General features: G+C 52.5%; 1 protein-coding gene across 4 annotated transcripts in view; it reads left to right on the plus strand.

The window, feature by feature from the left end:
• Nucleotides 1-15085, plus strand: part of TRAPPC9 (trafficking protein particle complex subunit 9) — a 541110-nt gene that overhangs the window by 353967 nt on the left and 172058 nt on the right. For 3 of the 4 annotated variants that reach the window (XM_088022741.1, XM_088022743.1, XM_088022744.1), the window contains one exon: nucleotides 2085-2195. In XM_088022741.1, coding sequence (XP_087878867.1) covers nucleotides 2085-2195 — 111 coding nt within the window. The remainder of the gene's footprint in view (nucleotides 1-2084; nucleotides 2196-15085) is intronic. The other variant, XM_088022742.1, reaches the window with a different exon arrangement.

Below are 15085 nucleotides of genomic sequence, written 5' to 3' on the forward strand. Positions count from 1 at the left end.
TTCTGTGAGTGAAAACAACATATATTTGAGTCTTTTCTTCCCTGCTTTTAAAAATCACTTCAGTTTTCTTCCTCTGATAAATGTTTTACGAATTCCCATTCCCAATGAAAGATTTTGCTGTGATTAAAGATTTCATGAAGTTATGACAAAGGCAGAATAGATCTTCATTCTTGAAAGCTCATTTTTCTGTGAGCCGAGTGAAGAGGCCTCTTGTATGCAGCTGTCAGAGCTAATGAATATTTTCCAAGTGCTGAACCTCTGGGGGAAACACTCCCACCCAAGGAACCTAGAATCAACCAGCGTGAGCCGGCTTTTCTGAGGATGTGTGATGCAACACCTCACAGCAATGAACAGCAGAAACAAGAGAGCTGCTGCCCTACCTTCCTCCCCTGCACGTGGGTTATGTGTTCACGTCTTGAATAATCGGCGTTTACAGATGCCCCGTGGCCTCTGATGGTGATGATGGGCGTGTGCTCGTGTGTGCGTGTGCACTGCCAGGGCACTGCTCGCTTCTCCGCCTCAGTTCCCTTCCCTGGAAAGAGCAGACAGCAAGGTTTGGGATATTTGTTTCCATCTACACGAAAAGCACAGGATTTTGAGTTCTGTGTCTGCGGTGTCGGTCACCTTACTGGCGCTGTGGCCATGTGCTGAGCATCACTTTCTTTACCTGTGCGCGGGTCTGGGGAGGACAGCCTCGAGGGCGTCGAGATGAAATGAAGAGCCGACAGCCCCAGCACACGGGGCTGTTTGCCCTCCTCCCTTCCTTTGCTACCGGCAAAGCCTTGAGAAGTAAATTTGAGAATTGAGATGCCCTTGGGAGGGTCATGTTCTGAAGACACAGTAAGCTGAAGGAGACCCAGTGCACAGATGCTTTTCTGAGTCTTTCTTTTCCCTGTGAGAAAGTACTCGCCCCGCTCCAGAATGGCTTCTGCGTCCGTTGCTGACTTCTCTGTCTGCTCTGGTCATGGGTACAGCTGTCCCATCCAGATCAGCACACACTTACTGATTCCTTGCCTTGTGCCCGCTGGGGTACGCGGTATTTAAGACACTGGCTGAGCTTTAGGCAACCTTCCAACTGTAACAGGAGTCTACCAAATGGGGATTAGCACGGACAATGTGTGTGTGGTTGGGGTTTGTTCTGCATGTGTAGTTGATGAGTCCAGAGGGCCAGAGGCTCTGAGGGGCCACTTCAGCTACTGAAGACGTCACGGCGTCCCAGACCCCTCCTGGCCCCATTCGGATCCATAGCCTCTGTGCCTCCAAATGGGTGCTGAGCTGCTTGGCATCCTGTTCATCTCGGGGCAGGGTGGGCAGGGAGGAAATGGGGAGCCTGAGGGGTGAATGCCTTCTTCCCTCGGGGACAGGTCTTCTTGGGATAAAAAGCCTCCAGAAGCCTATCCTTATTGGCTAGAACTTTGTTTTGGGGACCTCCCTGTGGCAGGGGGCACTGGGAGCTTGAGTATGTTAGTGTTTACCTTCTGGACCAGAGATGTATGATGGGGTGGAGGTTTCGGGAGGGTGGGAGTGAGTAAACCTGCAGTATCTTCACAGCTCGTAAGAGAAGGAAGGTGTAGTCTGTGTAAGGCTCACAGCAGGTGCGCACACATACCTGGGATATGGTTCTCCACGTGCCAGTGCCCAGCACCTTGTTCCATACCTGCAGAAGGCAGCAGGCACCTGCTGCTGGGGTCATGACTCGGACGCAGTGTTTGGTGATCGGCACCGTGTGCCGCGTGCTTTCCCCCTGGTGGTCTTACTTCTGGATCGGGTTTCTAGTCCTCACATACACGAGGCTTGGAGAACTCTGGTTACCTTCCCAGGGCCACTTGGTTTGTCAGGGGCACGCCGGGCTGGATGGATGTGTCACCAGGACCAGGGAGGATCTGCTGCCCAAACCCATTTTGCAGAGTTCAGTTAGCTCAGAGTGAGTGCATATGATCCTTATGTCTGGGGCATGTGCCATTGTGATAAATTGCACCTCTGACATCCTCAAGCAGTGGGAGGTCTTTTGGGAGGAGAAAACATCTAAGCTGCTCTCGTTTGGCTTCCAGACGACCCTCAGCTTTCTCTTGTCCTCTGTGCAGCAGCCGGCAGTGCCACCTACTCCTGGATGTCTTCAACTCCACGGAGCATGAGCTGACCGTCCGTGCCCGCGGCAACGAGGAGCTTATCCTGCATGCCGGCGAGTACCAGCGGTGAGTGTCCCCACCTCCTGCCTGGGGGACGCTGGGATGAGCCTCCCTCTGAGATCCCAGAGGGAGGGCAGGCTTGGCTCCCCCTCACAGGAACCCTGGTCGTGATTCAGGTTCCGTGAAAGATTCTGAAGTGGCTTCAACTTGGAGGCAAGTGTGAAGTCAGAGTGAAGCTGAGTGGCATCCATCTAAGGAAGCCAGGGCGCCGGTCCCCCCTCCCCCGCCCCAGGACCCTGAGGCACCTGGACAAGACTTCACTTTTCAGTTCTTAAAGCTGTTATCTGGGAAGTGTTGGTCTTGATTGTGGAGCCTCTGTCAGTATCAGTAGGAAGTCCCTTGAAGGAATTCCACAAACAGGCAGGCATGGCTCAGACTTCTGGGAGAGGGGCAGCGCCACCCAAGCCCATTCCCCAGAGGGCAAAAAGGTGGCTCTGCCAGGCCCTGGCACAGAGTCAGCCATGGGCCGGGCCTCGCAGGATCTGAGTTGGAAGTGAGGGCTGACCAGGAGTGAGGCCAGGCCATGTGGGCATGTCCTGAGGCGGGTAGAGTTCCCTGACTTTGGGAAGATGCTCTTCTGCTCTGGGGACCCCTTCCCCAGGCACCCCCTGTCTGCCTGGTCTCTCCCCAGATCCACCTCTGTGTCTCTAAGCCCGGCTTGGATGTTGGGGGCATGCCTGTATAGATGGAATTATCGTTGGGATAAGATGGAGGTGGAATACAATTTTTATTTTTAGTTGCAAAATACTTCCCACGTGGAGAAAACACTTTAGAAACCAGGCACATGTATCCCAGACATAAAGCACTTTGTTAGCTTTTATTTGCCCTGGATCTCTCTGTGTCTCTTCCTGTCTTTCTCCCTCCTTCCCTTCTCTGTATTGTCTGTGTCTTTCCCTTATTTTAAGGAAATAAAATGTTAAAAAATAGCTAACATTAACAGAGTCAATGGGGGAAATGTATACTCACTCCACACTCACCAGAACGATTGAAGTAAGAGACCCTCCAGTTTCGAGTGTGGGTGTGAAGGTCCAGTAGCCGGAACTCGCATGCCTTGGCGGGAATGTGAACACGTGCGGCCGCTTTGAAGAGGGTCTGCGGTTTCTTACAAAACTAAACATACCACCTACTCGGTGCCCAGCAGTTCCAACTCCGGTAATTTATTCAGAAAAAGTTTAAGTGTTTGTTCACAAGAAGACCTACACAAGAATGCTCATAGCCAAAAAATAGAGCCCAGATGTCCATTACGGGAGAGCGGATAAACACAGGGTGGCATTTTTCCTGCAAATGGAATGATACTCAGCACCCAAACCTAGCACATTCCTAATACATCAGTAGGGTGACTTCCAGGAATGGAACCCTGAGTGAAGGGGGCCTCCCTGGGAAAAGCAGGTACCGTGGGACTCCATTCACCTGAAGTCCCAGAAGGAGCAAACTAGTCTACTGTTGGAAAGCTCTGCCTCTGGAGTGCTTGGGTTGGGGTTTGAACAGGAAGTGGCATGGGGGTTTTCCAGGTAAGGTCTTGGGGTACAACCTGATATGTGCGTGTGGGCTGCACGTGTGTTTGCATTTGTGAAAATTCACATGTGCACTTGATTTGTGCATTTTGTTGTAAGTCAGTTTTACATGCAAAGGAAAACTGCACAAATGTTGATCTCTAAGTGCAGCTATGCCGCTGGGGCGTTGGGAGGACTGTGTGATCTCGGTGGCCCCTGGAATGCCTGAGGACTAAGGTGAATGACAGACGAGGGGTGGGAAGTGGAGAGGCCAGATGATAGGCCGCAGAGTACAGTGTTAATGGTGCGGACTCTTGCAAGGGGCATCGAGGGTGTTCCCGGAAGAATTCTTTCAACATTGTCTTTGACATTTTTCATAAGAAAGCGTTGGGGAGAAAGCGATGTTGGAAAAAACACGGGGAAGACTAGCTCGGCCCTCCTTCCTGTCTCACCATCTTCCTCCCCCTCCTCGGGGGGTTTGCGGTCTGGGAGGCGATGGAATCATTCATACCATGTTTTGCTACTTTTACTGTATTTATATCTACAACCAAACATTATTTTCAGAGTTTTTTATGACAAGCGGTTCTATATCACATATGTCTTTTTTAAAATATGTCTTTTTATAACTTTAAATCAGCATTATGCTTTGGAGATAAATATAAATCTAGTTCTCTCCTTTCGACTGCTATTTATATTTTGTTGCATGAATACACCACTTTATTCATTTCTGTGCTAATCCACTCCGAGATTGCTTCAGAGTGTTGCCATTTAATGTGCTTATTGTTAATGATGCCTGTGAGTGCAGGGTCAGGCCCTGTGGCCCCTAGTGCAGGACCACTGGGGCTGATAGCCGGAAGCTTGAGGCCCAGTGACTTGGGGGCATCCCCCCTGGAGGTCTCCTTGTCTAGGCCCCTGCAGAGGACTTGCTGTATGGGGGCTCCTGTGCTCCCGCATGTGGACCGCGGAGGCAAGCCCAGGGTCTGGCGCCTGGCATAGGACTGGCTCCTTTGTAGGGCGCACGTGCAGCCCCTGGGGTCTCCACCACCCACAGCTGCCTGGGCCCTGTGCTGTTCTCCAAATCGTGAAGGAAGCTGTCTGCTCTCCACCTGTCATTGTCCAGATGTTTTGATGTGGTCTGAGATCCCAGAGGACATAAATCTGGTCATCTTATGACACTGACATGAAACCGGTTGTTACAAAATATAAATCGTTAAACTTGTTCTTAGCTGGATTGTTCGCATCGGTCGAAGGCTGAATGATGTTGGCAGTCTCACAAATGATCACAAATTAGTCTTGGGCTTCAGGCATCCTCATTATTGACCTTTTTTCTTAAATTCATATTTCTCTATGCTCCTAGCTCACACATTCTTTATTCATTCATAAAATATTCACCCAGTAAATAATGATACTTGGAGAACTTGCTCTGCGGTGCTCCAGGAGTGCCTGCGTGAACAGGGGACCCCCCCCCCCACCCAGCACAGGAGCTAGGCGTGGTGAGGGTGACGGGTGTCTCCCACAGCCGGGCTCCAGCCTGACGGGGCATCTTGCTGGCCTGTGGTGGGACTGGTAAACCAGAGGTCAGAAGTCCTCTCTGGCTCTGCGCCTGCTGTCCCCACTAACTGGTGGTGAGTGCTGGGGAGCCCAGTGTTTGTGGGGACGCAGGGAGGTACTTCCCTTCCTCTGTCCGAACGTCTCTGGCCTTGCCTAGATCAGGTCAGACACATGCTCTACCTCTGGGGAGGGCGTCCCAGTGCTCACACATCGTTCTGCCGGAGGAAGCAGAGGTGGCTGAACCTTACCTGGCAGCCCTGGAAAGCGCCTTGCAGACCTCAGCCACGGGTGCTGTCCCTATGGACCCAGGCTTCTCCTCAGTGCCTTGTCCCTTCCAGGAGTCCTGAGCTCAACCAGTCTCCTGCCTCTTGCCTTCCCCCTGAGGAGCCGTCCCCAGCGTACCTCAGGCTGTGCCCACTCCTGAAGAAGCCTTCTTGGTGGCCAGGCATGGCCACTCCGAAGAGGGTCGGGCTCTGCCCCTCGGTGACTCCAGTTTAATCCATCCACCTGCATGTGCTGTTCCCACTGCTGCCTGGGGAGTGGGTGGACGGAGCGCTTGCTGCTGGAGATGGCACAGCCTGCAGCCTGCTCTGTGATGAAAGGCCATGGTCCTGGGACTCGTGAGGCTTTGCTCCTGCTCTTCCCAGAACCCAGGCAGCCCTGGGTCAAGAGGCATTTGACTTCCTTTTAAGGGTGGCCTGTACTCCAGGAGAGGGACCAACTCGAGTCCTCTCGGGTTGTTGGGGTGCCTGTACTGCTCCTCCCCTCCTGGTAGAAAGGGGTGACCTCATCCCACCCAGGACAGGAGCTTGTGTCCTTGGGAGCACGTAGGAGCAGTGTGCTTCCCAGGGGAAGAAGCAATGGAAGGCAGAGTTACTGAGCCCGTGTGTTTGGAAGCGAGGGTACTTGAGTCCTCATGGTACTTTTGTGGGAGGTTTTGTCTGCATTTTACGGATAAGCAAACTGAGTACAAGATCAGAGTCACTTTGTGGGCTCTGCATCTGCCTGACTCCATGGCTCTGCTTGCAATGGTGACTGAAGGTTAAGAACCAGTTCCGTTCCTCTCCCCCTTACACTCGGTGCAGCCTTCGGTAAGTTGTGACCAGCACTGTCAAGTCCACTGTCAAGTGTGAAGGCCGGCAGAAGAAGGGTAGATGGAGAAATATGCTGGGTTCTTGGCATCCAGAGTGTTTATGAATTCATTCCTCACATGTTCCCTGAGCGTCGGGCTGGTGCCAGGCCCTGCCAGGAGGTGAGACAGTGAGCGAAGGTGGCACTTCTGTGTTGGTGTGGAGTAAAGGTGCACAAACATACAACTGGCATGCACAGTGAGGGGCATGGAAAGCACGCAGGAAGAAACCCGGCACAAACGGTTGAGGGGTGGCTGGGAAGGCTTCCTGGAGGAAGGGGTGCTGATGTCGAGCAGAACACTGAGTAGGAGTGAGGTGGGGCTGGTGTACAAGGGGACGGCAGCCCAGGTGCAGGGACAGTGTGCTCTCAGGAGTGGCAGGAAAGGGTTCTCGATGGAAGGCTCATGTTCTTAGCTCAGAAATACCACTCTCATTACCATGTTTCTTAGAGATCTCTTTCTAATCTTACAACTTAAGCAACAGCATTTCAGCAAACGGATGTAGAAAGTACTGTCTCATCTCCCTGATCTCTTCCTTAGAAGGTCCTCTGGGAACGAGTGACTCATCTCTCCCTCCGGAGGGTCTGTGGCATGGTTGGTGCATCCATTCTGTAATTAGGGATGATGAGTTAAGTCACTTTTGCCAAACGTGATTCGGGATGCTCAGTCTGTAGTGATGACGTTTCCAGGGGCTCCCCACCATCCGTCGCCACGTTCAAAACGTCGTCCGCCAGCCTTAGCTGGATGCAGTAACACCCTTTTCCTCTGAGGGCAGCGTGTTGCGCACACCATTTGCGTGGTCCGTAGCATCTTTACGCCTCATGGCCGAAGTTCAAGTGTGAGCATTGTGCTCATTTTTGCCTCTGAGTAAGAGAGGTCAGAGCTTGCCCAGGGTCATGTAGTGGTTGCCACTGGAACCCAGGGCCGCCCATTGACCACTGGGCCTCTCTCCAGGAGCTGTGCGCAGCTCTTGAGGCTGGGAGTCTAATTTCAAAAGATGACCAGAAACCATAGAAAGCTTTTCTGAGTGAAACAGCATCAACTTCCTTAAGAAAATACAATGTTGCCAGTGGCAGATTTACTGGTAAATTAAGATGATGATTATTGTGGTTTATTTGCTTAATTGTCAAACCATTAAAATTAAATTTCATGACCACCCTCATTTATGTATGCATCTTTTTAATCTTTGGTGATAGATGTTATTCTGTGCCTCAAGCTACCCCATTTTGTTCCCTCCATCACACGGACGCACTGCCTGCGTGGCGGGCCCGGCAGCAGCGGGTCCAAGCGCCCCCTCCCCGGGGAGGTTGATGGCTGGTTGGCCACGTGCAGAGCCGCCTCATTGCATGCACCTGAGCGTGGCCTTCGCTCCTGGAGGGTAGCTGCACCTCCGTGGCTCTGGAACTTGGCCTTGATGCTGACCCCGTGGCTGAGCGGGCCAGGTGGGGGGTCCCTCCAGAGCCTCCCATCTCTTGCTAATCTGTGGCGGGGCTGCAGCCTGTAGCCCACCCTCCCTGATCGTCATCCCTTCTTAGCAGATGAGGAAACAGGCTCAGAGAGGTGACTAGCGAGGAGCCGGCCAGGGTCACCTCCTCCTCCAGTGTTTTTGGCTGTGATCTCACCAAAATCTTCACAGGCGCATGGAGGCAGGGACGGCGATGGCATGGCGAGGACCGGCCTGGGTGCCTGTGGCCGCTGAGCGCCTGGCCTCAGAAGTGGGTGACGGTGATCTCCGTGCAGCTTTAGTTCCCATTGCACTGCAGCTTCCTGTATCCCCACGTCTAGAACAGCCCAAACTCACACACCTGCCCCCTCCCCCCCCCCCCCCCCGCCCAGCCACCGTAACCCCATTTGTCTTGTTGAGCTCCTTCATGGGCTCGAAGAACCTCGTGAGGCATCCAGGGAGCACCTCATTGTGTGCAGCCCCATGCTCGTGCTGGGCGTTCCTCCACCATATTTATACTTGCTGCCCATCCTCCATCCAGGGTGGCACAGCCTGCCCCTGGCACCTGATGAGCCTGTGCCCTTGACCTCGGCGGTCCCTCCTGCCGTCATTCTGAGTCGGAGGGCTTTGGGGATTTTCTTTTTCAATCTGGAAGGAATATGGGAGAGTCCTTTAGAAGTGGCTTCCAGAAGCAGGGAGAAAGCATCTTGACACGTTCTTGTCCTTTCAGCTGACTGATGGGGAAACTGAGGCTCAGGTCTGTTTAGCAGGTCCTGGGCAGTGATGGTAGAACCGGGGTGTTCAATCCCCTGTCCAGAGCAGCCTCTACCACCCCACTCTGCTTCCCTTGTAAGGAGCAGTTTTCAAGTTTCCTAGTGGACATGCAGATGGCTCTTGAATTGGTAGGAGCCCCTGACGATTGGTGGGCAGCAAGGAGAAACCCTGGAGTCCAGCCTGGAGGAGCAGTGGGGTCGCGGAGTCAGCACCTTGGATCATGTAGCCATTTGCTGACTCAGATGGTGGAGAAATCCTTCCTGTGAGAAAAGGAAAAGATGACTGGATTGGATCCATACCCCATGCAGCTAGCTCGTCCTCAGAACCCTCAGACGTGGGGCATCTTGTGGGCTTTTGTTCTGTGTTCCTGACCAGAGTCTTCCCTCCTGTGCAGGAGGTGGTGGTCCTCACACGTGCCCCCGCCCCAGCTGTTGGTGGTCTGGAGCTGCTCTGTCTGCGGACCGAGACGGAGTGGGCACAGACCTGGAGCCTCCCCCAGCCCGTGTCCAGGCCCAGCCACCGGCTGGCTCAGCGGTCCTGGGCGAGTGGTTTGGCATTGGTGAACCTCCAAGTGCTTTTCTTTATTTTATTTTACTTTTTTCACTTGTATTTAAATTCCAGTGTAGTTAACATACAGTGTAATATTAACTTCAGGTGTATAATACAATGATTCAGCACTTCCGTATAGCACCCTGGTGCGGTGGTCATGACACGTGCCCTCCTTCATCCCCATCAGCTGCTTCTGCCACCCCCCACCTACCTCCCTTCTGGCAACCATCAGTTTGTTCTCTATAAATAAGAGTCTTTTCCCTGATTTTTCTCTCTCCCCTTTGCTCATTTGTTTTTTTCCTTAAAGCCACATATGAGTGAAATCATATAGTATTTGTCTTTCTGACTAGCTTATTTCATTTAGCATAATACCTTCTAGCTCCATCCATGTTGTTGCGAATGAGAAGATTTCATTCTTCTTTATAGCTGAAAAATGTTGCATTATACACACACACACACCATACACACACACACACACACACACACACACACACCACATCTTTATCCATTCGTCAATCAATGGACACAGGCTGCTTCCATAATTTGGCTACCATAGATGCTGCTGCTATAAACATCAGGAGTGTGCCTATATCCCTTTGAATTAGTATTTTTCTATATTTTGGGTAAGTACCTAGTAGTGCAACTACTGGGTCATAAGGTAGTTCTAATTTTAACTTTTTGAGGAACCTCCATACTGTTATCCAGAATGGCTGGACCGCCTTGCATTCCCACCAACAGTGTAAGAGGGTGCCCCTTTGTTCACATGCTCACCAACACCTTTTGTTTCTTAAGTTGTTGATTTTAGCCATTCTGACCCGTGTGAGGTGGTACTTCATTGTGGTTTCGATTTGTATTTCCCTGATGCCGAGTGATGTTGAGTATCTTTTCATGGGTCTGTTAGCAATCTGGATATCTTCTTTGGAGAAATGTCTGTTCAAAAAATCCATTTTTAAATTAGATTATTCATTTTTTGGATGTTCTATAAGTTCTTCATAGGTTTTGGATACCAACCCTTTATCAGATATGCAATTCTCCTCTCCCATTCCATGGGCTGCCTTTTAATTTTGTTGATTGTTTCCTTTTGCTGTGCAGAAGCTTTTTATTTTGATGAAATCCCAATAGTTTACGTTTGCTTTTGTTTCACTTGCCTTTGGAGACATGTCTAGGAAGAAGTTGCTACGGCCGAGGTCAAAGAGGTTGCTGATTGTGTTCTTTTCTAGGGTTTTTATGGTTTTAGGTCCAAACGCTTTTCTTTAAAATGGAGACAGTAATACCTGTTACAGGTTGTTACAAATACTAATGTTAAGGCATGTCAAGTATGTAGCGCCACCCACGACCCACAGTGGACTCCCCAGGTGGCAAATAGTTAGTCTTTAGTGCCCTTTGTCACACCTTGGGAACAGTTCCCACCAGCCTCGCCACCTTGGCTGGAGCACATCTCAGCCTGGGTGAAGGGCATGCGTTTGAGGGGTCATGTTTCCTTTTTGGGGAGATGACTGTCCCAGAGTTTTGCTTAAGTAATTAGTTGTTCTTTGGAGCCTCATTTCCCTGGCTCCTCAATGGTGTCTGAAGTGGAGGTCGAGAAAGGTCTCATGGATCAGGAGTCAGAAGCCACAGAGAGGATTCCATGTAAAGAACTGTTACAGAGGCATGAGGTTGTAACTAGGTGACTGTGAGTGTGGGGTGCACCAGGGAGGCTCTGGTGTAGCAGCTGCAGGAAGCATCCCTGAGGCTGGCGTCCCAGGCAGGGGGTTAGGATTATTAGAAGCTGGCGACTGTGGGCATGGAGCTGATACTCACCACTCTACGGGATGCCTGAGGTCTGGGGTCTCAGAGGGGAGAAGCATGTTGCTGGGCTGCACCGGTTGGAACCCGGGGTGGAAGGACATCCCTCAGGTACAGACAGGCAGCCCTAGAGGGAACATGTCCCTCCTTCTCCCATGTCCCACATCCTCCTTGCACCACTACGAGGCTGGGAGAGCAGAGATGTGGCTTGCAAAGTGGATGCCTGCAGGACTTGCCAAGTGGGCCTTGTGCCCCCTGATCTCCTGGCTACAGTTGTCTTGCTCTTCTGCATATCCATGGATTCTTGGTTGGTGTTTATTTTCTACTGCACATTCTCACTCCTGCCAGACTAGAGGGCCCCAAGCTGTGCTGCATATTGGCATTACGGGGACCTTTGAAAAAGAGCAATGCCTGTCCTCTCCCCACCTAACCCCATGTCTTGGTCTGATTGGTTGGGTGCCGCCAGGACACCAGGATTTGTGACTTTAACATGAGGCTAAGTGCAGGAACCACGGGGCCAGACAGTAAATTATTTGAGAGCAGTTTGTATCTTGGTTGTTCTCAAATATCCCCCCTCCTTGGTCTAGTGTCCAGGAGTTGGTAGGTGCTCAGGTGATGTTTGGTTAGGAGTGGGTCAGCTGTCGGCAGGCTGCATTGTCATTCCTAGAGGCTCTGCTCTTGGGGGGTCTGAGGTTTTCATTCTCTATGTGGCTCCAGGATGAAGCCTCAGATGCTGAGGTCAGGGTAGAAAATGCTTTGATCAGTTGCTTTGAGTTGAGTCATAAGGGGCCGTGGCCTGTGACAGTGCAGTTGTACCTTTGCATATGTTGTCCCTGGCCTGGGGGGGTCTGATATTCCCCCCACATTCTGCTTGGGAGCTGTGCCGGGGCCTGGGTTCACTGAGAGGAAAGCATGCCTTTTTCTAACTGGTCTCCAGGGGGAGTGGGGTTTTGCCACGCACCCACCTGGAGACAACGTGTGTTTGTAATATACAGGAGGGCACCCTGTCCTCCCCGTAGCCCCGGGTGTGCCCTCCTAAAGTGTGATTCTTCTCATTACCTTAATCTGATAGTAGATCTGTTCCTATGGGGAAAACTTGAGAAGAAAAGTGTAATATTTTATTCCTTCCGGACACCTTGTTGGTTCTTGAAGTTTGGGGCTCACGCTCACATCAGAGTTGTGCCGTGGGTGTTTTATAAGTAGTTAGAGACAATGTCCCTATGACGTGTTTCATTAGAGTCTCTGTAGGTGTTTGGTGGAGGTCATGGGCGTGGGCATGGGCATGGGTGGTGGTAGGATATGTACCCACCGGGGCACATTCTTTAATGCTGGAGGTTTAAAATCTGTAACAGATAACCTTTGGCATTCGTTCATATTTCCATTTGTTCTCTAGTTGGTGCTGTCACAAGAGCTGAGAACCAGACCTAGTGCTTTGTGTGTGCAGCCCAGGCTCACGGCAGACTGCCCACCCCTGGTGGGGCTTGGGGCGGGAATGAGAGGGCAAGGGTCTCATCCCCTAGCAGCCAGGGGTGGGGTGGCTCGGGATAGCTTCTCCATGCAAGACTTTCATGGGAGCCTTGGGCCAAGAGGAAGCTGGCGAAACAAGAGCAAATTGGGTGGGTTGGGGGGTGGCTTTGGCAGAGGGAATAGCCTGTGACAGCCAGGGGGTCGGGGTCGGGGAGAGCACACGGGGTTCTGCAGGCTGGGGACCGTTCAGAGTTGCAGCTGCAGGCCAGAGAGGAGAGGCCAGGGTGAGGCAGGGAGGCAGCAGGGCCTTTGAGCCAATGCTGGGGCTCTTTCTGGGGGGAAAGGGATGGTCACGAGAGGATTTTAGGTAGGAGAGTGTCTGACTGGCCTCTAGGGAGTGTCCGGAAAGGGTGACAGCTGGTGAGAGCCTGGGTGCTGGTCAGGGGAGGTCACAGTGCTGGCGACTGGGGTAACTTTGGTGCTGAGAGGAGAGCCTGGACACCAGAGGCCCTCAGCAGGGAGGAAGAGTTGGCAGGATTTGGGGTGAGTAGTGTGAGAAGGAAGGGAAGTTTCTAGTTTGGGCAGCTGGGTGGATGGTGTTGCCGTTCACTGCCCCTGGGAGCGCAGGGCTTGGAGCGGGCTGGGGGAGGAGTCTGCAGTGTGCACAGGCTGTAGCCACAAGGCTGCCTTCCTTGACCTTGGCCAAAGAGCACTGGATTGAGAGTCGAGGGTCCAGCTTCCGATTGCATCTAGAGAAGATAGAATGAAAGTGGTGTGACTTGCATGGCCCTTTGACCATGAAAATTTGACCATTTTTATTCTGTTCTTTCCTGCGAGTGAGGGAACAGGTCTTCTTGCGAGAGACTGGGAGGGCCAAGCTCTCCCGTGTCCTGGGATGGACATTCTGTGCAATGGAGGCCTTTCTCTGGAGCCCTGTGGGAGATCTCAGGTTGGGGAACCTGGCTCTCCCGGTCCTCATGGGGCTTGCTCTCCAGAACAGCCCAGAGAGCCTTCGGGTACCCGGATTAGGGGCGTAGACCCTCTGCAGGACTCCAGGTATCTGCTCTTTCTGTTTGGGCACAGCTGGTCCCTCTGTTTCCTCAGAGGCTCTTCCTGTGCTTTCCAGCGCAGAAATGCAGTGCAGATCCCACCTTGGGCTGGAGAAGTAGAAAGAGGTTTAAGCGGTTCGTCCAGGTCTGCCCCGGGCTTGGGGCCTCTGGATGGACAGGTATGAAGCCAGCCCAGGGACTTTCCTCACTGGGGGAAGGGTCTTGTGTGAGGCACTCGGTGGCCCAGAAAAACTGTGCCTTCCTTGGACTGTGGCTTCCACAACATTTTTCATGTAATGAAGGAGGTACTTCAGAGTGGAAAACTGTCTTGGAACGTGGGTCACAGGCAGGGTCTTGGAGCTGAGTGCTTGCCAACTGGAACCGTCGATGGCAGACCAAGTGAAATGGGATGGAGATACTAGAGTCATCTAATTTGTGTCAGTTCAGAAAGTCTCTGTGAAGTTACACTAACTCGAAGACGGATTAGCCACTGGAACCTGCCCGAGGTAGACATAGTAAAACCAGCACCGTCAGAGAGCTTTCCTGGCCTTCCAGAGTGCCAACCTGGATGCCTGTTGGCCATGGCAGAGAAGGGTCATCCGAGGCTCTCTGCACTGACCTGTGCTCCACCACCGTACTCCATGTGGTCACGTGAGCGCTCCACCACAGGCAGATGACTTGTGGGTCTCTGAGGCCTCCTCTCCTGCCCTCTAACCGGGTGATCCCCACTTGCCAACTGAGGAGACTGAGGCTAGGCGAGATCACATGACTCGTCCCAGGTGACACTGGGCTTGCATCCGAGCCAGGCTTTGAGCCAGGTTGTAAGATGCTCACGGCACTGAGCTCCGTCCTACCCACTCATTATGACCAAATCGAGAGCTCCTATCAGGAACCACGCCATGTGCCAGGCCCTGAGACGCACACAGCAAAGGCCAGTGGCTCTGAGGCCTCACGGTGTGTTGCGGGGGAAGGGCCCGGGCCCGCGGCGAGGAGAGCAGAACACAGGCCAGGCAGAACAGGAGGCCCGGCGTGCTTGTGTTGTTCCTGGAGCGCAGGTGCTGAGCCTTCCAGTGGGGGAACAGGCCTCCGCCCGTGCGGGGCCACCTTGCCGGCCGCCTTCCCGGATCTTTGTCCGGGGATGCCTAGACTACATGTGTGTGATCCACGCACGATGTATGTCCTGTGTGCACGCGTGTGTTCAGAGACCTGAGTTTATACACATGCAGTAAACTATGAATGTTATTCGTAATACCTGTGGAATATTATCACAGCTCATAGGCTTTGTCTGAATTTGGCTCGGGGCTGACATTCTCTCCAGAAACAGTGTAAAGGCCGGGAGCTCTGGGGCCATGGAGACCTGGGTCACAGTCGCCCTGCATTATTCCTGCTCACTGTTTCATGCCAGGCAAAGTACTCACCCCAGCGTCAGTGCTGGCATCTGCAAAGCAGGGACCGTGATGATGCCTGCCTGGTGAGGTGGGTGTGGGCTTGGGTCCCTGGCATCGAGCCTGTCCAGCATTTAGTAACGGCTCCATACATGGGAGGCTACCTCTGTTTTCCTAGAGAAACTTGGAGTGCTCTCCCGTGTCGGTAGTACATCATTCTGAAGAGGAAAAGAGGCAAAGGCCCCTTACAATGGGGCTCCAAGGGAGTGG

Source organism: Eumetopias jubatus, unplaced genomic scaffold (genome assembly GCF_037043125.1).
Source record: "Eumetopias jubatus isolate StellerSeaLion01/CBP00866 unplaced genomic scaffold, mEumJub1_p1.0 scaffold_4, whole genome shotgun sequence".
Taxonomy (NCBI): domain Eukaryota; kingdom Metazoa; phylum Chordata; class Mammalia; order Carnivora; family Otariidae; genus Eumetopias; species Eumetopias jubatus.